The 25,101-nt window shown below is 48.5% G+C and overlaps 2 protein-coding genes across 2 annotated transcripts in view; one reads left to right on the top strand and one right to left on the bottom strand.

The window, feature by feature from the left end:
- C1S (complement C1s) overlaps positions 1-8,341 on the bottom strand; it is a 30,186-nt gene extending 21,845 nt beyond the window's left edge. Inside the window, exons 1-4 of the mRNA XM_060236881.1 lie at positions 8,127-8,341; positions 6,973-7,177; positions 3,864-4,041; positions 1,249-1,374 (exon numbers count right to left, since the gene is read on the bottom strand). Coding sequence (XP_060092864.1) covers positions 1,249-1,374; positions 3,864-4,041; positions 6,973-7,177; positions 8,127-8,146 — 529 coding nt within the window. The 5' untranslated portion in view covers positions 8,147-8,341. The remainder of the gene's footprint in view (positions 1-1,248; positions 1,375-3,863; positions 4,042-6,972; positions 7,178-8,126) is intronic.
- The window catches only part of LOC132570344 (solute carrier family 25 member 36-A-like), a 441,151-nt gene that overhangs the window by 195,508 nt on the left and 220,542 nt on the right, over positions 1-25,101 (top strand). The gene's annotated exons all lie outside the window — the stretch shown is intronic.

Here is a 25,101-nt window from a genome sequence, read left to right on the forward strand (position 1 = left end):
GAAGGCTGAGTCAACCTCAAGCCGGCTACCTGAAAACCCAGCTTCCACCGGGGATCAAACCCAGGTTGTGAGTAGAGCTTGAACTGCAGTACTGCAGCTTTAACACTCTGTGCCACGGGAGTAATAACGGGGAGGCGACCACTATTCCACCATCCCACAGCACTGACACCTGAACCATCCCAATACAACTCCAGAGTGCCAAATAACATCCTATAATATCATTATATGCAGCGCACAATAAGAATAAATAAAAACCTACCACCTGGATCCTGGCGAGTGAACTTGGAATCGTCTTACATATTTTAAACTGTATGAACTGTTAAAACGTGTTAATGATTTTATTGTGCTTGATTTTAATACTCTGTCATTTTAACTGTTGTTAGACACCCTGAGCCTGTTAAGGGAGGGTGGGATATAAATGCAATGCAATAAAATAAATAAAATAAAGATGATGAAAGCCAGTGTGGTATAGGGGTTAGAGTCGCACAACTAGCATGCGGAGTGGGGGAGCAAGTTTGAATCTCACTCTGTTATAAAAGCTGGCTAGGTGACCTTGAGCCAGTCACACGCATGCAGCCTAGCCTACTTCGCAGGGTTGTTGTGAAGATAAGATGGAGGAAAGGAGAAAGATGTAAGTCACTTTGGGTCCCCTTTTGAGAAAGAAAGGTACAGTATAAACAAAGTACTGGTTAAGCGCAGTAGACTCTAACTCCTCCTTTACATGCAGCCAGCTGGGTGACCCTGGGCCAGCTGCAGTTCTTTCAGAGCTGTTCTGTCAAGAGCAGTTCTCTCAGAGCTCTCTCAGCCCCACCTACCTCACAAGGGGTCTGTTGTGGAGAGAGGAAGGGAAGGAAATTTTAAGCTGCTTTGAGATGCCTTAAGGTAAAAACAACAACAGGATAAAAAAACCCTACCCTTCTTCTAAAAAAATGTTATGTTGCTCTGTGCTGTGAAAATCTTCAAGGGTCCATTTCTGCACATCAAGTCTCTGTTAAAAGCATAAGAGGGTGTTTTTCTGGCCAGCTGGCAACCTTAGACTCTCTAGTGATTGAATTCTGTTCTTTATTTAAGTGGTACTCAATTATACCCTTGCCCTGTGGCAACTATAAATCCTTCCAATTTATTAACTACTCTGGATTTTCCACTTGTCTAGAGCAGGCTATTGAATGGGACAGGTCTGCTCAACTCAGGTATCAGTTCTACAAGGGAATGATGCTTCTTTTGGGGACTGGGGAACCGGGCTCTTACCTCCACATGTCTTCTGGTCTTCATGTAAAAAATATGCTGGGGGGCAAGAACAAAAGTACCCCCCAAGGTAGTTATTACAATAATGGCTGCAGGCCGCCTCCACAAACTCCGTGCACTCGTTCACATCTGCAGGGAGGGAAGAAAGACGTCAAGAAGGATCTGGTGGAATCAGGGGAAAGAGGATGGGATGGGAAAGAGGATGGGATAAAAACACAGAAGGCAATGGGAAAGGAAGACCCTTCAGGAGAGCTCTAGCAGTCCTTACCACACACCTGAACCTAGGGACAACATGGTGAACGTCCCTGCTCTCACAGCAAGCATGACTTCTTATTGACTCCTAACTTTGCAAATTAATAATTTGGAACAGGGGAAGTCACATATTGTGTGGCTCTCGAAGCCTCCACCACCCTGCCAGCTGTCTTGGAGAGGGTATTTTTCTCTGTAAATCCCTTCTTCAAGCCAAGCCAGTGGCTTGGAGAATGCATTTGAAGTTAAAGTTGCTTTCTTTCCATCCATCCCTCCCCATCTATTTGCCTTCCTTCCTTCCTTCCTTCCTTCCTTCCTTCCTTCCTTCCTTCCTTCCTTCCTTCCTTCCTTCCTTCCTTCCTTCCTTCCTTCCTTCCTCCCTTCCTCCCTCCCTTCCTTCCTGTCTTGCAGCTCTCAAACATCTGACGTTCAGGTCTTGCAGCTCTCAGTCATCTGATGTTTATTCCATGCGGCTATTCTGTCAAGCAAGTTTTGCCACTCCTGATCGGGAATATATTCACAAGCAAGTATTTGACTGTTGGTGAGAATCCTGCACCTTTACTCTCTTTCTCTGTGGGTTCACCTATTTGACTCTGGGTTGCCAACTTATAGTTGGGAAATTTTTGGAGATTTGGGGGCAGAACCTGAAGAGGCAGGGGTAGGGTTGCCAAGTCCCCCACATCCTCTGGTGGGGGACTTAGGGACATTGCGCACGGGTCACTGCAGGCACTTCTGGGAAAACTCTATAGTTTTCCCAGATGCTCTAGCATTTTGGGAGTGAAAAACTCTATGGTACCTATTGTACCATAGAGTTTTCCCTCCCAAATTGCTAGAGTATCCAGGAAAACCATAGAGTTTTTCCAGAAATGTCTAGAGCGGCCGATGTGCAACGTCACTTCCGGGTGACGTCGTCGTGCCAGCAACATCGGGGGAGGTTTCCCCACTGACCCAGTGTGGGCTGGCGGGTTGGGAACCTCCCGGGCAGGAGAACCCCAGCTTGGACGGGGGCTTGGGAGCCCTAGGGAGGGGTTTGGGGAGGGGCCTCAGGTGGGAATGATGCCGTAGAGTCCAGCTTCCAACACAGCCATGATCGCTAGGAGAAACTGATCTTTGTAGTCTGGAGATCAGTTGGAATTCTGGGAGATCTCTGGAAGTTGACAACTTTATTCTAGGTTCTATCTTAAGTTGGATTTTTAAAATTTGCCTATACAGCCTCAAGGGCAGGGCTGGCTCCAGACTGTTGGGCATCCTAGGCAAGGTTAACTTCTGGCACCCCCCCCCCACACACACACACTGTTAATGTCACTGAGTCACATGGGGGCACCCAATTTGCCACCCCCAGAAGGCTGGCGCCCTAGGCAATTGCCTAGTGTCAGGACCAGCCATGCTTAAGGGCTACTTTATCAAGGAGGAGGAAGAAGAAGATGATGATATTGGATTTATATACTCTGAATCTATACTCTGAATCTCAGAGTCTCAGAGCGGCTCACAATCTCTTTTATCTTCTTCCCCCACAGCAGACGCTCTGTGAGGTAGGTGGGGCTGAGAGAGCTCTCCCAGAAGCTGCCCTTTCAAGGACAGCTCTGTGAGAGCCGTGGCTGACCCAAGGCCATTCCAGCAGCTGCAAGTGGAGGAGTGGGGAATCAAACCCGGTTCTCCCAGATAAGAGTCCGCACACTTCACCACTACACCAAACTGGCTCTCTATTAGAGCTATGGCTGACCCAAGGCCATTCCAGCAGCTGCAAGTGGAGGAGTGGGGAATCAAACCTGGTTCTCCCAGATAAGAGTCCGCACACTTAACCACCACACCAAACTGGCTCTCTATTAGAGCTATGGCTGACCCAAGGCCATTCCAGCAGCTGCAAGTGGAGGAGTGGGGAATCAAACCCGGTTCTCCCAGATAAGAGTCCGCACACTTAAACACTACACCAAACCGGCCTTCATACAGGAGAACTGTGTGGGGCCTTTTCTGCCATTTTCTTGACGGAAAAGTTGCCCTTGAGACATTTTTACCCCGATGAAGAAAAAGTTTTCCTCAGTAATAGTTAACACCAGCTCAGCCCTGGTTTTTTTTTTTTTCTCCAGTGAGAAAATAGCAAGAAGAGAAAAGGGTTAAGGTTTTCCCATCTCCCCACACCACTTTTCTCCTTGACAAAGTAATCCTGGCATCTAAATGTCCAAAAAGAAAAAAAGAAAAAGCATTTAAGCTAAAGATGGAGAAATACAGCAAATATCTCAGCCCTGCCCCCCGCACCGACATACAAAGACAACCCTTGAAATGGTGCCTTCTGTAACCAAGGCAATGCTGGAAGGAATCACACATCTAGGAGAATTCCAAGTGCCAGATGGAGGCAGCCGACAACTTACCCACAGCAACGTAATAAGCCGCAAAGCCGGTGAAGCGCTCCTCATTGGAGAAGTCCGACTGAAAAGTCACTGTCAAGGTATTGTGGGGCACATAGAATTCCTTCAGGATTTTGTTGCCAGGATTATCATCCTTCTTCCGCCCGCACAGCTGGCCTTCAAGGTGATCCCCGGTCAGGACCTGAAAGGGACAGTTGTGTTTGCCTCCGGGGTGGAATTCTAGCAGGAGCTCCTTTGCATATTAGGCCACACATCCCTGATGTAGCCAATCCTCCAAGAGCTTACAAAAAAGAGTCTTGTAAGCTCTTGGAGGATTGGCTACACCAGGGGTGTGCGGCCTAATATGCAAAGGAGCTCCTGCTAGAATTCTACCCCTGGTTTACCTCCTCTCTGCTAGAGCAGTGGTCCCCAACCTTTTTGGCACCAGAGACCGATTTTGCGGAAGACAATTTTTCCACAGGCGGGGGGGTGGGATGATGGTTTCAGGATGATACAATTGTGCACTTTATTTCTATTAGTTTGGTATGTGGACTCTTATCTGGTTAAGTGTGTGGACTCTTATCTGAGGGAACAGGGTGTGATTCCCCACTCCTCCACTTGCAGCTGATGGAATGGCCTTGGGTTAGTCATAACTCTCGCCGAGTTGTCCTTGAAAAGATAGCTTCTGGGAGAGCTCTTTCAGCCCCATCAACCTCACAGGGTGTCTGTTGTGGGAGAGGAAGGTAAAGAAGATCATGAGCCGCTCTGAGACTCTGAAATTCGGAGTGGAGGGCAGGATATAAATCCAATGTTGTCTTCTTCTTACTATTATTACTACATTGTAATATACAATGAAATAATTATACAACTCACAGCCTGGTTGCTAACAGGCCACGAACCGGTACTGGTCCATGACCGGGGGGGCGGGGGTTGGAGACCGCTGTGCTAGAGGAATATATATATATTGCAACTGGTGGTTGCCAGTATCTCTGGCTGGTGTGTATGCTCACGCACGCAGCTCTCACACAACTGCAGGATAACAAGATAAACTAGATCTAGTTCCAAGCGGGCAGCCGTGTTGGTCCGAAGCAGTTGAACAAAGTGGAAGTCAAGTTGCACCTTTAAGGCCAATCCATTTTTATTTAGAACGTAAGCTTTCGTGTGCTCTTAAGCACACTTCATCGGACAAGGAATCCAGCACAATGAACAAAGCCATACATAGCTGAGCAGAGCCATACAGAGCTGGTAGGCAGTGGCCCAGAATGCAACATGGTACAGATTTAAAAACCAATGACAGTGAAGTAAAATGATCTGGTAGGCAGTGGTTTAGAATGTAAAATGGTACAATGACAGAACAGTAAAATTAACAAATTGAGCAAACCTTTGATCTGAGTAGCATGAGAAAGCAACAAAACAGCAGTATGCTGTTTTATTTTTTTTATGTTAATTCTTTTTAATGTTAATTTTACTGCATACTGCTATTTTGTTGCTTTCGCACGCTCATGCTACTCAGATTAAAGGTTTGCTCAATTTATTAATTCTACTATTCTGTCATTGTACCATTTTGCATTCTAAACCACTGCCTACCATTTCATTTTACTTCACTGTCCTTGGTTCTTAAATCTGTACCATGTTGCATTCTGGGCCACTGCCTACCAGCTCTGTATGGCTCTGCTCAGCTATGTATGGCTTTGCTCCCTGTGCTGGATTCCTCGTCTGACGAAGTGCGCTTAAGAGCACACGAAAGTTTACGTTCTAAATAAAAATTGGTTGGTCTTAAAGGTGCAACTTGACTCCTGCTTAGATCTAGTTCCCTCAGAGTCTTTTTTTTTTCGTTTTGCAAGTTGAGAGCAAGAGGAGATGGTACCATGCAGGGGGGGGGGGGGGTTTACCTGATTCCTAGGGCATCCCTGGTGTGATGTGCCCAGTGCGATGGCATCACTTCCAGGTGACCTCAGTGCATCCGGTATGTAGTGTGACAATGGAGCTTTTGGGGGCCAGGGGTCCCTTCAGCAGCTTGCTCCAAGCTGGCAGGTTGGGGGCCCCCAAAAGAGGGGAAACCCTACCCCTAGCAGGAGCTTGGGACCCCTATCTCCAGGGGCTGGGGCTGGCCCTGCCTCTAGGCAAACTAGACTATTGCCTAGGGCGCTAGCCTTCTGGGGCCGCACGCCCATGTGATTTGGCAACATTATCAGTGCAGGGGAGGGCGTGAGAAGTTAGCCTTTCCTAGGGTGCCGGACAGTCTAGGACCTGCCCTGCCAGGGGCTCAGGAAGAGGTCTTTTGCATTACCTGCTTCCTGATCTTTTTAAGTGGAGATGCTGAGTGAGGATTGAACCTGGGACCTTCTGCATGCTTAGATGCTCTGCCACTGAGCCATGTCTTATCCCCTATGCATGTACCATGCTATGTCGTACCTCTCTCAACTTTCTCAACAACAATCACCTTCCTCTGGATCTTTTGGAGACAACCAGGAAAGCAACGTCCTCAACATACAACTTCCCCATTGGTCCTTATGCATCACAGTGCTGAGCTGCTACTAGGGTTGCCAAGTCCAATTTAAGAAATATCTGGGAACTTTGGGGGTGGAGCCAGGAGGCATTAGGGGTGGAGCCAAGATCAAGGCTGTGACAAGCATAATTGAACTCCAAAGGGAGTTCTGGCCATCACATTTAAAGGGATGGCACACCTTTTCAATGCCTTCCTTCCATAGGAAATAATGAAGGATAGGGGCACCTTCTTTTGGGGCTCATAGAATTGGACCCCCTGGTCCAATCTTTTTGAAACTTGAAGGGTACTTTGGGGAGAGGCACTAGATGCTATATTGAAAATTTGGTGCCTCTACCTCAAAAAACAGCCCCCCCCAGAGCCCCAGATACCCGTGGATCATTTCTTCATTATTTTCTATGGGATAAACCTCCCTAGGGAATAATAGAGTTCCCAGCAGACATTTCCCTCCCCTCCCCCCCGCTTTCTGATGACCCTGAAGCGGGGGGAGGGCCTCCAAACCGGGGGATCCCCTGCCCCCACCTGGGGATTGGCAACCCTAGCTGCTACTGAAGATCAGACCAGCCCATGTCTCCTCTGTGGCCCCCTCCCTTCCTCTGACTCCCAGCAGAGGGTCGAGGCCTGTACCTTCACAGAGTCATACTCGCAGTTTTGAGAAGGCTCGATGTCCAGGTGGGTGAAGTAAAGGCGGATGCCGTAACCAGGCGGGACATTGATTTCCCAGGATTCTAGAGCATCGTTGGGATAGGCCTGAGGATAGTTTGGAGACAGGATTTCTCCAAACATAGAGACTGCGTCAGAGCAGGCGAAGAGGAAGCAGGCGATGAAGCTCCTGAGAGAGGAAAGAGGAAGAATGGGGAGTGGGGTGTTATCCACCCCCAACATCAGCCTACATCCTACAAGCTAGGGGAGCTACATCAGCTCAGACCCATGTCCCTCAGGAAAACAGTGGGCTACTACAGGGGTCCCTAAGTTTTTTGAGCCTGCAGGCACCTTTGGAATTCTAACACAGTGCGATGGGGGCAGCCACAAAATGGCTGTCGCAAGAGACGCAGCCAGCTACAAAATGGCCGCTGCAGCTTACTTTCAGTCACGCAGTGATATCCTTGTGCTGTGATTGCAGCTGCTGCTAAAGTAATAGATTTTTTAAAAAAAATCTGCACAGCCAATCAAATCCCAAATGGTCAGGGCTTTTTTTATTGTAGCAGGAACTCTTGCATATTGGGCCACCCAACCCCTGACGTAGCCAATCCTCCAAGACCTTACAGGGCTCTTAGTACAGGGCCTATGGGAAGCTCCAGGAGGATTGGCTACGTCGGGGTGTGTGGTCTAATATGCAAAGGAGTTCCTGCTACAAAAAAAAACACCTGCCAATGGTTAATCAGCTTGCTGGACAAACATCTCACTTGGCCCGTCCCACTTTCTAAAAACACTTGGTGGGAGCCAGGAAAAGTTGCAGGGTTATTCCAATGAGAACTAGGGATCCCTTAATCAGAACAAGGAGCCAACCATATCACAGTGCAGTCCTATGCAGTGTAACCCATTTTACCCTGCTGAGCTCTCTGCCCTCCCAAAACCCCGCCCTTCCCAGGCTCCAACCCCAAATCTCCAGAAATTTGCCAACCCAGAGTTGGCAACTGTAGTTTGAGAGAAAGCCCATGAACCTGGGGAGGGGCACTCTTTCTCTGCCACCCCACACCCTTCTTGAAAGGACCCCCCCAACAAACCTTACAGTATTCCTGTGTCTTTTAGCTCAGCCTTTTCTCCCACAACCGACTTACCCCATATGGAACAGCTCCATCTTGCTTCGTCTTCAAAAGGCACAGGGGATGGACTTCACATGTGGGCAAAGACGACACGTTTATTAACACTCTGTTTCATTTCTCTCTCCACCGGTGAAGTACCTAGAGGTGGCAGCTTCCAGGTAGGACTTGGGGAATCTCCTGGCATTACAGCTCGTGTGTGAACTACAGAGGTCAGATTCCTGGACACAATTGATGCTTTGGAGTTTGGACTCTATGGCCATGTACCTCATCTGAGGCCCCTGTCCTCCGCAGGCCCCACCCCCAAATCTCCAGGAGTTTCCCAGCCTGGATTTAGCAGCCATACTCTGCTCCCTGCATCTCACCAGCGGCACCAGGACCCTAGAGGGCCTCTGCCTGATACAACAGAGTTGGTACTCCTCTGGCAAAAAGCAGAACCGGTATAATGATGAATGAACAGTTATTATTATTATTATTCACCCTTAGTAAGTAAAACTAGTTCCTATAGCACCGAATCATGCTGCACACCCAAATGCAGGGGTGGCCAAACTTGCTGAATGTAAGAGCTGGTGTTCAGTGTTCCCTCTAAGCTGAGTTGGCGCGAGCTAGCTCACAGATTTTTATCCTCCAGCTCACACATTTTTGTCTTAGCTCAGGGAAGGATGACCCCAGAGCAGTAACTCGCAACTTTCACGCCGGTCGCTCACAAAGTAGAATTTTTTGCTCACAAGACTCTGCAGCTTAGAGGGAACACTGCTGGCGTTATGTACTGAGGGGGGTGACAACGTGAAGTGACTGTACTGAACGTACTACTCCGCAGCAGTTTCGCAGGCATCCAGGACACTGCGGGTCTGCTTAACAACTGCTTAACAACTCGGATGATTTGAATTCTGTACAACATGGCGCGAAGCTTGACCGTCATGATTTGGTATGGACCGGGGGGGGGGCGTTATTGGGGATGTATATAAGTGGGGTCTCGGCTCCGCCATGTTGTCTTTGTGGTATGTAGTCTCCAATAAAGTAGTTCTGCGTGATCTACCAACGCATCGGACCCAGTACATTTCACTGGTGACGAGAATGGGATTCTAACCAGGTTTGCGCAGTCGAGTCCACACCATCATCTGACCTGGATGGAGAAGAAGAAGCCACCCAGCCAGCCCAGAGGGGCAGGAGCGCCCAATGTTGCTGCCATGGCGACATGTCTTTGTAGTATGTCTTTAGTATGTAGTCTCCAATAAAGTGGTTCTGCCTGATCTACCAGTACATCGGACCCAGTATATTTCAACCACATAGAATATATGTTAGATGTTTGAGAGCTGCAAGACAGGAAGGAAGGAAGGAAGGAAGGAAGGAAGGAAGGAAGGAAGGAAGGAAGGAAGGAAGGAAGGAAGGAAGGAAGGAAGGAAGGGAGGGAGGAAGGGAGGGAGGGAGGGAGGGAGGGAGGGACGAAAATAAATGAGGGAAGAAGAGGTGGAAAGAAAGCAACTTTAACTTTAAAAGTATTCTCCAAGCTGCCAGCTGGCTTGGCTAGAAGCGATCTAAAGACACAAATGCCTTCTCCAAGCCAGCCGAATGGGGCAGCTTTAAGAGCCGCACGATATGTGTGAAAGAGCCACACGTGGCTGCCGAGCACAGTTTGGCCACCCCTGCCCAAATTTTTGCACACCGCCGTGACGAGACGGGGGCAGGCCCAGAGCTACAGAGAAGGGCTCGCCACAGAATCGCCAGCCACTTTCCACAAGCCAACCGACCCCTCCCAAAAGCAGAGAGGAGGATAGTCTGGAAACACCTAATACTTTCTTTCCCAGTTTCTACAAAGGACTCAGCCCCCAACATGACACATTTCACCCAAACCCTGAGATTCAGAAAAATGCATTTCTGGGAAAGGATTTCTAAGATGCTTACCTTGTGCAGCGCTCCCCGTCTTTTGCTGTTGTTCCCGTCTCTCTCCTTCCCTTCTGTCCGGTGTCTCTTGTCTTGTCATATCTCTTTCGAAGCCTCATCCACATTTCTGTTTGTTGACAATAGCGGAGTGTAGCCCTCTGGCGCCCTCTGCCGTTGGAAAAGGGAATCTTCCATTAGGTTGATTAGGCCCTCGTTGCACAATACCCGTTCGGGGCTGAGTCTAGGCCTGATGGATGAGAAAGGCTGTGCTAGATCCTTTCAAACTGGGCATTTTTTCCCCCAAGGAAGTCAGGTGACTTCTGTGAAGAGAGCGGGCGAGGGGGAATTCCAGTTACAGCATTGCACAATAAGTATGGGAGGCTGGCATAAACTCAATAACCTAGTCATCTGTTGACCGCTCATTCAACAAACAACCGTTTAAAAATTGAATTTCGATTCCTGTATTTCCCAAAAAACATTCCTTGTTGGGGGAGGAGCAGTCTTTTTCATTCTTCGAAGCAAAATCAGCAAAATCTTTTAGCCATTTAAAGACTAAAGAGATGGGCAGCAGTTAACTTGGGTTGCCAGCAATGTTCCCTCTAAACTGAGCATGAGCTAAGCTAGCTCACAGATTTTTAGCTTCCAGCTCACACATTTTTGTCAACTCAGGAAGGATGACCCCAGAGGACAATCATTTATGCAGCAGTTCACAACTTTAATGCCAGTAGCTCACAAAGTAGAATTTTTGCTCACAAGAGGGAACTTTGGTCGCCAAGCCAGCCAATGGCTTGGGGAATATGTTTAACGTTCGTGTTGCTTAGCGGGAACATTGGTTGTCAGGTTCCCCCCCACCCCAAGATGCCAGGGAAGGGTTGTCAGGGGAGGGCAGGGACGTCAGTGGGGTCAGGGCTGATGGTAGAGTTTTTGGTGCCCTAGGCGAGCTGCCCACTAGCAACCCCCCCCCCCAAATTTTTTTTAAAAACCAGAATTGTAGGAGAAAACAAGCTTGAAATTATTTTTAATTTACAGTTTTTTATTTTCAATTTTATTTTTTTAAAAAAAAAATTCTGAGATTAAGCAATAAAAATTGTGAGAATACTGTTGTTGTTCAGTCGCACAGTCGAGTCTGACTCTTTGCGACCCCATGGACAAAGTCACGCCAGGCTAGGGTTGCCAGATTCAGGTTGGGAAACTCCTGGAGATTAGGGGATGCAGCCTGGGGAGGATAGGGGCCTCAGTGGGGTACAAGGCCACAGAGTCCCCCCTCCAAAGCATTTGTTTTCTCCAGGGGAACTGATCTCTGTAGTTTGCAGTTCAGCTGTAATTCTGGGGGATCTCCAGGTCCCACCTGGAGGCTGGCATCCCTACACCAGGCTCTCCTGTCTTCCACCATCCTCCGAAGTCTGCTCACATTCGTGTTTGTTACATCAGCAATGCTGTCCAGCCATCTCATCTTTTGCCGTCCCCTTCTTCTTTTGCCTTCTGTCTTTCCGAGCATCAGGATCTTCTCCAGGGAGTGAGAATACTACTTGCTCCTTATAGCTGGAAGTGCCAAGGACAAGACCTTCACATGACCATTTCTGCTTGATCCTTTGAGCTGGAGGTGCCAGGGACAAGTCCTTGGTCATGCCAGAAAGATGCTCTACCCCTGAGCTATAGCTCCCACCCCTTGGCTCTGTTAAAGTAGAGTAGGAAAGACGAGTGGCAGCAGACAACTTCAACAGGAGCCAATTTTTAGAAACCGTAATTGGCTCTTCTTCAGCTTTTATAGTTGGTTCATTTATCCCTGCTGGGCTCCGAGGTGCCATCCGCTTTTGCAAAAACAGCCGGGCAGTGGCTGTGCTCCGTGGAGCCTGTGCATGGAGAGAGGGGTTGCCAGGGGACACCCCCTGGGCCAGGTGGCACCCTAGACAGCTGCCTATTCCCACACACTGGCCATGAATGGGGCACAGTGCCATAGAGTCCACCCTCCAGAGAATCCATTTTCTCCAGGGAGCCGATCTCTGGAGCCTGGAGACGAGCTGTAACTCTGGGGGGGTCCCGGCTTCCCTAGCAGCAGGCCTCACTTTGGGCAGGAGTTCACAGGAACGCAGCTCCGGAACCTCTACATTTTATTGCGCTCTTTCTTTCTTTTCAGATGGTTTGAAAATATTGTGCTTGACATGCGCGTGAACTAGGGTTGCCAAGCCCAATTCAAGAAATATCTGGGGACTTGGAAATGGAGCCAAGCATAGTTGAACTCCAAAGGGAGCCCTGGCCGTCACATTTAAAGGGACCCCACACCTTTTCAATGCCTTCCCTTCACTGGAAATAATGAAGGATAGGGGCATCTTCTTTGGGGGCTCATAGAATTGGACCCCCTAGTTCAATCTTGTTGACACTTGGAGGGTCTTTTGAAGAGAGGCACTGGATGCTATACTGAAAATTTGGTGCCTCTACCTAAAAAAAACAGCCCCCCCCCAGAGCCCCAAATACCCGTGGTTCAATTTTTCATTATACAATATGGGAATCAGTCTCCATTGTTCCCAATGGAGTTTCCAGCAGATATTTCCCCTCCCTCCCACTTTTTGATGACTCTGAAGCGAGGCGAGAGCCTCCCAACTGGGGGATCCCCTGCCCCCACCTGGGGATTAAATAACCCAATATCAACTTTGTAGTCTTTTGCATTAAGCCTGTGGAAGCTTCAGAGAAACGGAGGCAGAGAGGCGCCGCCTTCGTAGCTGTCTGCTACTGCTGGCTTTTTTCTACAGCAGTTTGACTTGCGAAGAAGACTCTACTTTGCCAGTTCTTGGCTGAAACCATTTGGAGGCCGATTGGTCCCAAGAAAGACTGTGCGTATTATAATACTTCACCTAATTTTGTCCTTATAATGGACCGAGCATACCGTATGACTTCACCTTATGTACAATTCACTGCTTTAAGTGGTTGTTTATGTTTCCTTTATAAATGTCAGTGGAAATTTGTTGATTATATTGGAGGCTGGTTTAATCACAGAACCCTTAGGGGCTCCCCTGCTACCCACCTGGGGACTGGCAACCCGAGTGTGAACTCAATGAAGTGGGGTGGAACCCGTTGAAATTGCGGACTGCTTACCAACTCCTCCATGAAGAAAGGGTGACTGAAACATCTTACCAACTAGCAAGGGCATTGGGGGCATCTGGAGAGTCTTGCACAAGTTCCGTTTTTGCACAAGCAACGTATGATAAATTGTGTATTCTGCACAAACACTTCTTTGGACTGGACTTCTTTGGACTTCTTTGGACGGGAGCCGGTTTGGTGTAGTGGTTAAGTGTGCGGACTCTTATCTGGGAGAACCGGGTTTGATTCCCCACTCCTCCACTTGCACCTGCTGGAATGGCCTTGGGTCAGCCATAGCTCTGGCAGAGGTTGTCCTTGAAAGGGCAGCTGCTGTGAGAGCCCTCTCCAGCCCCACCCACCTCACAGGGTGTCTGTTGTGGGGGAGGAAGGGAAAGGAGATTGTAGGCCGTTCTGAGACTCTGTCCTTGAAAGGGCAGCTGCTGTGAGAGTCCTCTCCAGCCCCACCCACCTCACAGGGTGTCTACTGTGGGGGAGGAAGGTAAAGGAGATTGTGAGCCGCTCTGAGACTCTTCGGAGTGGAGGGCGGGATATAAATCCAATATCTTCTTCTTCTTCTTCTTCTACTAGTATTTGATATGGGATGTGTGAATTGCGTATGGCATGAATTCTGTGCGTATATAAATTTCGATATTAGGATATGTACCTTTAAGAAGGCTTTGAAGCTTATTAGTCATTTGGCCATGGTCTGGTTTTGTATTTAGAACATTATTTCTGTGGTTCTCTCACTTCAGACCAACATGGCTGCCCACCTGAATGAATTACCTCCAAAAACATCCTATTAACAGACTTGTCGTTAATGTCTTGCAACCTGAAAGCTGACGCTTCCTTGACTGAGCCAGTCTATCTCATGTTGGGTCTTCCTTGGGAGGGATGGTGGCTTAGTGGTAGAGCATCTGCTTGGGAAGCAGAAGGTCCCAGGTTCAATCCCTGGCATCTCCAAAAAAGGGTCCAGGCAGATAGGTGTGGAAAACCTCAGCTTGAGACCCTGGAGAGCCGCTGCCAGTCTGAGAAGACAATACTGACTTTGATGGACCAAGGGTCTGATTCAGTATAAGGCAGCTTCATATGTTCATATGTTCCGCTTTTCCTGTTGCCTTCAACTTTTCCTAGCATTATGGTCTTTTCCAGTAACTCTCGTCTTCTCATAATGTGACCAAAGTACAATAGTCTCAATTTAGTCAATTTTTAGCTTTTAGGGACCAATTCAGGCTTGATTTGGTCTAGGACCCCCTTGTTTCTCCTTTTGGTGGTCCACGGTATCCGTAGCACTCTCCTCCAACGCCACATTTCAAAAGACGTATGCCCAGAGGGAGATATGTCAATAGAAAGATGGGAGGTGTTCAGAAGGGAGAGGCATCGAGGTACAATAACCAATCTGAGGCTATTCAGGCCAGGGGTGGCCAAAGTTGCTTAACGCAAGAGCCGCATTGAATAAACCTCAGGTGCTTGAGAGCTGCAAAGAAGGAAGGGAGGGAGGAGGAAGAAAGGGAGGGAGAGAAAGGAAGGGAGAGAAGAGGGAGGGAGGGAGGGAGGGAAGAAGGAAGGTAAGGAGGAGTGGAAGGAAGGAAAATAGATAGAGGGGAGGGAGGAGGGAGGGGAAAGTGGAAAGAAAGCAGCGTTAATGTTAAACATTCTCCAAGCCATTGGCTGGCTTGGCAAATTGATTTAAGTAGAGAAATGCCTTCTCCAAGCTGGCTGATGGGGCGGTGGGGGCTTCGAGAGCCCCTCAATGTATGCAAAAGATCCACATGTGGCTCCTGAGCTGCAGTTCGGCCACCCTGACTTAGTCCACGCCGACAAATATAAAACCAGATCTAATCAAGGAAGGTGCAGTAGCCCATGTGATCCTCCTAACCCACTCTCAACAGGCCAATTTTGCTGTGGTGTTACGAACGTTTAGTTGGTACCGAATGGCTGCTGTTCACCCAGAAATCCAACTGTGCAAGCAGGGCGTCTAATGCGATTGTCAGCTGCCACATGGGGCCTGGAGACTTCCTGGAATTACAACTGACCTCCAGATAACAGAGATCGATTCCCCTTATGCTCGCCAACATCCAGGTGGTAGCGGGAGATCTCCGAGGATCTCCAGGTGACAGAGATCAGTTCACTTGGAGAATATGGCCACTTGGGAAGGTGTGCTCTGTGGCATTATACCTCATTTGAAGCCCCTCCCATCCCTAAACCCCACCCTCTTCAGGTTCCACCCACAAAATTCCCAGGTTTGGATCTGGTAATCCTAGTTCCCCTGGAGAAAAGGTAGGGTTGTCAAGCTCCTGTCAGGGTTGAGGGATCCCCCAGTCTGGAGGGCCTGAAGCTGCTGGCAGGAAATAGGCCACTAGTGTGCGGCGATGGGGCTCCCCATCCCCAGCATGATGATGTCACCCAGAAGTGCCATGATTACACCGAGGATGCTCTAGGACTTACAGTAAAAATGCTATGGTATCATAGAGTTTTGCTGCAAATACTAGATCTTCCCCGGTGTAACACTATGGTACCATAGAGTTTTACTGTGACTCCTAGAGTATCCCCAGCACGACATCCCCGCCATGATGATGTCACTTATGGGTAATGTCATCGCGCTGCATGCGCAAGACAACAGTCCCCCAGCGCAGCAGCGGAGGGACTTGGCAACCCTGAGAAAAGGCCATTTTGGAGAGTGGATTCTATGGCATCATAGCTTTCCTTCCCAGGTTTTGCCCCCAGAGCTCCAGGAATTTCCCAACACATCTTTCCAGATTGCAGTGATGTTCTGCCAGCGCATTCCACTTCCTTCATTGTGCCCCCTACGTAGAAGACACTGCTGGCAACTGTTGAACAGGAAGGGTGCCAGGAAACACACAGCGGGCACCACATAGAAGACTGAAGTACATGACCACCTAAAGAGAGACAGATTTCATCTGTTGTGAATTAGGAATTCCTAGGGTTTGCTGAGACCAAATATCACCGTTTCCAATTTGCTATTTGGTTGCTACGTACTGACAATAACTTTCGGATACAGGATTTTTCAAAAAGCTAAATGCTGGAGATGTTACAGTTTGCAAGCCGCTCTGGTACCGACGATCAGAATTCACCCTTGTGATTGAATCCTCTTGGAAAGAGGTTGCTAAAACTAATTTAGATCCTTGTTGCTAAAGCGATCGTTCTCATTTAATTCCTTTATTCTGAGACTTGAAAGCACCCCAAGACTTGTCAGAGTGACACTTGTACCTAATTCTAGTTCCGGAAATTCTGTTCTGTGACAATAACTGAAAACCGGGCTGAAACCTTTTTCAACTTCTGCATTAAAGAAGGAACCAAAGAGGAGTAGGACAGCGTTTTATACAGGTGAGGAATTTACCCAGCTAACCAAAATAGCAACTTGACCGATATAGACAGCTATAGATTTAATTTCTCGCCTAATTTCTCTACCCCATTGATCTTCCCACTGCCACCACTAGAGGTCAGATTAGAGCTACCGATTAAAGCTTCCAGAAATTTACTTTCATTTTTCTATATTAGAGCGGAGAGGGGGTGAAATCAGCACTCCGTTTGATTTTTATCCCAGTTTTTTTTTTTCTGTGTAGGGTGAATTCCTCAGAGACAAGCCTCTTTTAGCAATTACATAAACCCACAAAGGATTTTGTTTTACACTCACATCTCCTTTCCTCCTTTGCACATACCAGATGGAGCATGTATAAAGGTACCGAAGACCTCAAAATCACTCACACTGGGGATTTTTTTAAAAAAAATTAGAATTTATTAAGTACATAGTACACTTGATTATAAAAGAAATGAAAATATCAAATAAGGAAAGATCTATATTTTGAGCAAAGGCAAAACAAAAGTGGGAAATAAGCATATTCCTGTTATCCCTCACTCAAATGCGTGCGAAAATGGGAACTAAAGCACGTAACAGGGGTGGCCAAACATGTGGATCTTTCATACATATTGTGTGGCTCTTAAAATCCCCACCACCCCGTCAGCCAGCTTGGAGAAGGCATTTGTCTCTTTAAATCTTTTCTCCAAGCCAAGCCAGCTGGCAGCTTGGAGAATGCACTGTAGAGTTGCTTTCTTTCCACCTCTCCTTCCCTCCTCCCTCCCCATCTATTTTCCTTCCTTCCTTTCCTCAAACATCTGTCGTTCACGTCTTGCGGCTCTCAAACATCTGTTGTTTATTCTACGCGGCTCCTTCATTAAGCAAGTTTGGCCACCCCAGTATATAAATAAACTTGAAATTACTAAAATGTCATTCCTGATTACCTCATGCCTATTAACTGGATGATCTCCCTCATAAGAGTTGTCAAGTATCGGCTGGGAACAGTGCTATGAGGTAAACATCAGGGGGGGGTTTCAGGGTAGCTCAGCGGATGGGGTTCAGAGAGAACACTACTCCCCCACCCCTCCTAATAATACTAGAACTCAGGGACAACCAGAGAACTTGATGGGCAATATATTGAAGATCGGCAAAAGGAAATGCTTCTTTACAAGTAATTAAACTGTGAAATTGGTGGCAGGCAGAGGTAGTAATGGCCATGGGCATAGATGGCTTTCAAAGACAGATTTGAAGAAGAAGAAGAAGAAGAAGAAGAAGAAGAAGAAGAAGATGATGATGATGATGATGATGATGATGATGATGATGATGATGATGATGATGATGATGATGATGATGATGATGAAGTTATTGGATTTATACTCCGCCCAATACTCTGAATCTCAGAGTCTCAGAGCAGTCACAATCTCCTTTGCCTCCCACCACCACCTAAACACCCTATGCGGTAGGTGGAGCTGAGAGAGCTCTCCCAGAAGCTGCCCTTTCAAGGACAACTCCTACGAGAGCTATGGCTGACCCAAGACCATTCCAGCAGCTGCAAGTGGAGGAGTGGGAAATCAAACCCAGTTCTCCCAGATAAGAGTCCTCACACTTAACCACTACACCAAACTGTCTCTCAACTTTAAGGCAGGTCTATTAATGGCTCCTAACCCTGGTGACTAAAGAGAGCCTCCTTTTACAGTAGCAGTAAAACTCTGAATCCTATTGCTAGGGATAACTAACAGGAATGTGGGGCTGATAACAGATGGGAGGTTTAAGCCACCCCGGGAATGGCAGGCAGATCAAAAAAACATGTACACATGTGCACATCTGCCTGTCATCCCCGTCCCACATGCAGCCCGTCCTGGGCCAGTTTGAAGCCGCCTCAGAAAGGTACCACTTTCAAACTGGTACCTAAATTCTGAGGCAGCTCTGGGGCACTTCGGAAGCACCTGGGGAGCGGCCTAGAGGCACACAAGTGCTCTGGAAGCTCTTTCAGGGCACACACAGCCTGTCCCTGTCCTGGGGATGGGCCGCGTGTCATCTGAAGGCTCCCATCCGCTCCTTTCCTGGCTGGCTCATTCAGGGGCAACTTGATGCCGCCCTGAGCCAGCTGTCTGTTCTCAGCCAAGCAGAAGGTGATGGTAAATGAGCAGACTCCTCAATGCCCCTTATACCCAGTGCCTGGAACATACAATTGAGCCTAGCGCCAATGCACAAAGAAAAACTCACAGAAGACTGCAGGGGCACTCCCAAGTGACAGCCCAAGCTAGGCCGCTGGCTTAGTTCATCCAGTCAGAGAAAGCAAACCAGCTGTATCTTTTTTTTTTTTTTACCACGATATGATGTTTATTTGACCTATCAGCTGAAGAAAACATCCATGCTCCTACGTACGGGAAAGGAGATTAGTGAGGACTGAGCGTTCCTCTATCTCCCATCTCACCATTTCCCATCACCTGTCTTCCAACCGCCACTTCTTCCCTGCCCACACACCACCTCAGAACAGTTCAGGGCAGCGGCTAACCCAGCTGGTCTAACCAGCTCCAGCAAATTCCACCCTACCAACAAAGAGAAAGTAAGTGGGAAAGATACAGTCTCATTCTTCCATCGAAGGGTTGAATATTCACAGGGGAGGGTCACGCCAGAGGAAGAAATACCCTCTGACGCAGTGATGGCCAAACTGGCTCGGGAGCCACATGTGGATCTTTCACACACGTTGTGTGGCTCTCAAAGCCCGCCCACCCACCCCCCCGTCAGCGGGCTGGGAAAAGGCCTTTGTCTCTTTAAATCACTTCTCCAAGTTTGAAGAATGCATTTAAAGTTGAAGTTATTTTCTTTCCTCATCTCCCTCCCTCCTCCCTCCCCTCCATCTATTTTCCTGCCTTCCTTCCTGATTTTCACTTTTTTTCCACTTCTTTCTTCCTGATTTTCACTTTTTCCTTCCTCCCTCCCTCTTTCCTCCCTCCCTTCCTTTCCTTCTTCCCTCCTTCCAACATCTGATGTTCATGTCTTGTGGCTCAAACATCTGATGTTTATTCTATCTGGCTCTTACGTTAAGCTAGTTTGGCCACCTCTGCTCTGACGTCACCCTCCAGTGAAGCAAGTGAAGAAGACAACAGGCCTCACCCAGAAGTCCCAACCCCATGGACCAGTCCAGATTGGCAGTGGATGCTCTCTTCTGGAACGAAGGCAGGGACATCTCCCTCTGCAGGTGGCACACAGCCACTAATCCGTGATAGCCCAAAAAAACCACAGGCAGGACCTGAGGAGAAGAGCAGGCCGGTGATACAGGCAACTCATGAGGTCCCTGTCTTGAATTGTATCATTTCCAGATAGAGTTTCCAGCTCTGGGTTGGGAAATTCCAGATCTGAGAAGGGTGGGGTGTGGGGAGGGACCTCAGTGAAGTATGATGCCATAGAGTCTGCTCTGCCAAGTCACTGTTTTGTTCAGGGGAACAGAGCTCTGTAATCTGGAGTTAGAGTTGCCAACCTTCAGGTGCTACCTGGAGCTCTCGCGCTATTACAGTTGATCTTCTGACAACCAAGATCAATTCCCCTGGACAAAATGGCTGCTTTGGAGGGTGGAGTCTATGGCATTTATACTCTCCTGAGGTCCCTCCCCTCCCAAACCCCGCCCTCCCCAGGCTCCACCTCTCAGTTTGGTGTAGTGGTGAAGTATGCGGACTCTTATCTGGGAGAACCAGGTTTGATCCCCCACTCCTCCCCTTGCAGCTGCTGGAATGGCCTTGGGTCAGCCATAACTCCCACAGGGCTGTCCTTGAAAGGGCAGCTTCTGTGAGAGCTCTCTCAGCCCCACCCATCTTACAAGGTGTCTGTTGTGGGGGAGGAAGGTAAAGGAGATTGTGACAGCTCTGAGATTCAGAGTGGAGGGAGGTTATAAATCCAATATCTTCTTCTTCTCCCCCACATCTCTAGATATTTACCAGTCCGAAGACGGGAACCCTATCTGGAGTTCAGTTGTAACTCTGGGAGATCTCCAGGCCTCACTCTAGGGTTGCCAGGTCTGTATTGGAAAATACCTGGAGACTTTGGGGGTGGATCCGAGAGAGGGTGGGGTTTAGGGAGGGTAGGGGCCTCAGCATGGTCCAATGCCATAGAGGCCACCCTTCAAAGCAGCCATTTTCTCCAGGGGAACTGATCTCTGCCAGCTGGAAATAAGTCGTAAAAGTGGGAGATCTCCAGGCCCCACCTGGAGGCTGGCAACCCTGTTCCACTCTGAAGTTGGCAATGCTGACTCCAGCTGACGCTGAGGAAGAGGCTCCAGTCATAGGGTTGCCAAGTCCAATTCAAGAAATATCTGGGGACTTTGGGGGTGGAGCCAGGAGACTTTGAGGGTGGAGCTAGGAGACATTAGGGGTGGAGCCAAGATCAAGGCTGTGACAAGCATAATTGAACTCCAAAGGGAGTTCTGGCCATCACATTTAAAGGGACAGCACACCTTTTCAATTCCTTCCTTCCATAGGAAATAATGAAGGATAGGGGCACCTTCTTTTGGGGCTCATAGAATTGGACCCCCTGGTCCAATCTTTTTGAAACGTGGGGGTTATTTGGGGGGCAGGCACTAGATGCTATACTGAAAATTTGGTGCCTCTACCCCAAAAAACAGCCCCCCCAAGCCCCAGATACCCGCAGATCAATTCTCCATGATTTTCTATGGGAATAAATCTCCACAGGGAATAACAGAGTTCCCAGCAGACATTTCCCTCCCCTCCCCCCGCTTGCTGACGACCCTGAAGCGGGGGGAGGGCCTCCAAACTGGGGGATCCCCTGCCCCCACCTGGGGATTGGCAACCCTAGCTCCAGAGATCTCTGGTGAGCACTCTGGTTCCCCCCAGCTTCCATGCTTCCCTTCAGAAACAGACGGATATTTCCTAGGTATTACTGAAATAGGAGATATGGAACTGGCTTCTTTTTTTTTTTTTGTAGGAATGCACAGAGATGCAGTTCCAACTGGCTTGGTGTCAGGGGGTGTGGCCTAATATGCAAATGAATTCCTGCTGGGCTTTTTGTACAAAAAAAAGCCCTGTGCAAAACCATGGTGATGCCAGAGGGTGTGGCCTAATATGCAAATGAGTTCCTGCTGGGCTTTTTCTATGCCCTGGAACTGTCCATTACTCCTAGCTGGCTTTCAAGATTGCCTAGCTAGCATTCTAGATATGGGGCAGAGATCCCCCCCATTTCCCACCATTATTTGTGAATGTGTGGGGTTCTCCTGGCATATCATTCCGCTGACGTGGGATGAATTGCTATCGGGAAAGGCAGGGAGAGCGTTGCCAGTTGCATTTGGCAATTCCCCAGCCACCTCCCATCTAGCAAGACAGCAAATTTTGTTTATCGCACTGTGTTAACTGAAGAAACGTCTCAGGTTCAGAAATCCCATAATTGCACCAACTTCAAGTTTTCTGTGCTGGAATTTCCCCAGCAGCAGCAATTTCACTCCTGGATTCAAAGCACAAATGGGGCACCATCCAGGGCTAGGTATTTCTCCACAAAACAGGCATCGATTCCAACACACCCAGCTCTTTTGAGTTTGTTAAACCTGTCTCCGTCCCTCAAGGGCTAGAAACTTGAGCTGTAGGCACGCAAGAATAAGGCTTTGTGGACGAGAAGCTTCCCATTGGTGTATGTTTCTTTTGAGAGACTTTTGGTCAAATAAGTGTTGCAGGGTTTTGGGGGGTTTTTTTGATGCAATATAAATATCTAGCAGCAAAGCCAGGATGGACAAGGTTGCCAGCCTCCGGGTGGACCCTGGAGATCTCCCAAAATTCCAACTGATCTCCAGATGACAGAGATCAATTCACCAGGTGGAAACAGCTGTTTTGAAGGGTGGAGTCTATGAGCTTATACCCTCCCCTCCACAACCCCCTCCTTCCCCAGGTTCCACCCCCCCCACACACACCAAAAAATCCAGATATGTCACAACCCAGGTAACCAGGGCTTTTTTTTAAGCGGGAACACAGTTCCAGCTGGCTTGGTGTCAGGGGGTGTGACCTAATCTGAAAATGTGTCCCTGCTAGGCTTTTTCTACAAAAAAGCCCTGTGTGGAACAATGATGTCAGGGGTGTGTGGCCTAATATCAAATGAGTTCCTGCTGGGCTTTTTCTACAAAAAAAAAAGCCCTGCAGGTAACGATCCTAGCTCCTTGATTCGAACTGCCTTCATCTTTCGAGGGGGAGGGGGCAGAATACAAGCAGGGCTGGATTAACAATTAGGCCCCCCACCCCTTTAGGGCCCCCGGGCTATCTCCCCCCACCCACTGGTTCCCCCCCTGCTTGCAGCCCTCCCAGCCTCCACATGCAGCCAGTAGCTGAGCCACTCTTTGCCCGACTTGCCTGGTGCGGTTGTTGATTTTGTCTCTCTCTGCCTCTCCCTCTGCAGTTTTGTCAAAGGGGCTTTTGGGAAAGTGCCTGCAGGCTGCAGTGGGGGCAACAGGTGGTGGGGCAGGTGCTCCAACTCTGAGATAATTTGCAAGGGGGCCCCTGAGATTTTGACTGCCTAGGGGCCTCCATAGGGTTTAATCTGGCACTGAATACAAGGACAAACCTGGTATCTGTCTCCAGCCTTGTTCTTTCCCTTTCCCTTTCCCCCTTTCCCCTTCCCCTTCCCTTCGTTTCCTTTTTTCTGGAATGGCCTTGGGTCAGCCATAGCTCTTGCGGAGGTTGTCCTTGAAAGGGCAGCTGCTGTGAGAGCCCTCTCAGCCCCACCCACCTCACAGGGTGTCTGTTTTGGGGGAGGAAAGGAAAGGAGATTGTGAGCCGCTCTTAGACTCTGAGATTCAGAGTGGAGGGCAGGATATAAATCCAATATCATCATCATCTTCTTCTTCTTGAAAATAAAACTTGCATTTTCCATGAGGACCTCTGTGGGGTCAGCTTGAGAATCACGATCTGGAGTTCTGAACTTCCCAGGTGCACGATGGGGTCACCAGTTCAGATCAGGAATCAGGTGCATAGGAAGAGGGAGGTTTGTCCTTCCTCCCTGTGTCATTTTCCTATCCTTGAATGTCCCAGAGGACCATTATTTGCCCCGCTGGGACTCAGTGTGTGTACTGATGGGTCTCATGTTACAATTCCTTAACAGCGCAAATAGCAGTTCCCCAGAGTCATTTCAGGTTATGAAAACACCATGGAAAGGAAGGTCTAAATTGATTCTCTCATAAGAACACAAGAACATAAGAGACGCCATGCTGGATCAGACCAATGGCCCATCCAGTCCAACACTCTGTGTCACACAGTGGCCAAAAACCCAGGAGCCATCAGGAGGTCCACAAATGACGTCAGGATACTAGAAGCCCTCCCACTGTGCCCTCCCAAGCACCAAGAATACAGAGCATCACTGCCCCAGACAGAGAGTTCCATCTATACATTGTGTCTAATAGTCACTGATGGACCTCTACGCCAGATTTTTATCCAATCCCTTCTTGAAGCCATCTATGCTTGTAGCTGCCACCACCTCCTGTGGCAATGAATTCCATCTGTTAATCACCCTGTGGGTGAAGAAGCACTTCCTTTTATTCATTCTAACCGGACTGCTCAGCAATTTCATTGAATGTCCACAAGTTCTTGTATTGTGAGAAAAGGAGAAAAGTACTTCTTTCTCTGCCTTCTCTGCCCCATGCATAATGTTGTAAACCTCGATCATGTCACTCTCCAAGGTCCCATACTGAATTGGACCTGTACACAGCTAGAAAACGCAAAAACTCCAGAACGAGTCTCCTGAACCAGCCCAGCAAAAAACTTAATACGTAGCTGGGAAGTTATTGTAAGCGCAATGGGAAGCGGTGAAACCCTGCTGAAATCTGTAGGAGGAAGGCGTGCAAAGAACAGCAGTGCGCTGACTACAAGGACTTGCACAAGGTGTAAACACTCCAAGCTAAGGAGTTTGTGTGCATTTAGTATTTAGCTTTCAAAAGCTCAAGAGCTGGGAGAAAAACAAACAAGAGGCTCCTACTCAGAAACTTTTTCCCAGGCAACATAAACAGAGCAAAAGCAGAGCACTGTAATGTAGGTTTTCTCGTTCCAGATTGGGAACTTCTTGGAGATTCAGGGGTAAGGTCTTGGGAGAGCAGGGTTGGGGAGGGAAGAGACAGGGTGCTGAGCAGGGCTTTTTTTTGGTAGTGGGAACTCCTCTTCGTACAGGGTCTCCTGTAAGCTCCAGGAGGATTGACTACATCAGTGGGGTGTGGCCTAATATGCAAAGGAGTTTCTGCTACAAACTGGTGAGCCAGTTTGGTGTAGTGGTTAAGTGTGCAGACTCTTATATGGGAGAACCGGGTTTGATTCCCCACTCCTCCACTTGCACCCTGCTGGAATGGCCTTGGCTCAGCCATAGTTATTGCAGGAGTTGTCCTTGAAAGGGCAGCTGCTGTGAGAGCCCTCTCAGCCCCACCCACCTCACAGGGTGTCTGTTGTGGGGGGTGGGAAGGTAAAGGAGATTGTGAGCCACTCTGGGACTCTTCGGAGTGGAGGGCAGGATATAAATCCAATATCTTCTTCAAAAAAAAAAGCCCTGGTGCTGAGGATAGTGCTGCTGTGGCCTAGGCAGCATTGGCACAAGAAGCACTGCCAGACGCAAGCAGAACCTAGCACCTCCTCACCACTCTCCATCGGCTTGGTACTCCAAGCAACTGTTTGGGTGGTGAACCAGCCTTGGTTGTGAAACACTCTCCCCACAGAGATTTACTCAGTTCCTAGCTTGCGG

This window comes from Heteronotia binoei, chromosome 4 (assembly GCF_032191835.1).
Source record: "Heteronotia binoei isolate CCM8104 ecotype False Entrance Well chromosome 4, APGP_CSIRO_Hbin_v1, whole genome shotgun sequence".
NCBI classification, from domain to species: domain Eukaryota; kingdom Metazoa; phylum Chordata; class Lepidosauria; order Squamata; family Gekkonidae; genus Heteronotia; species Heteronotia binoei.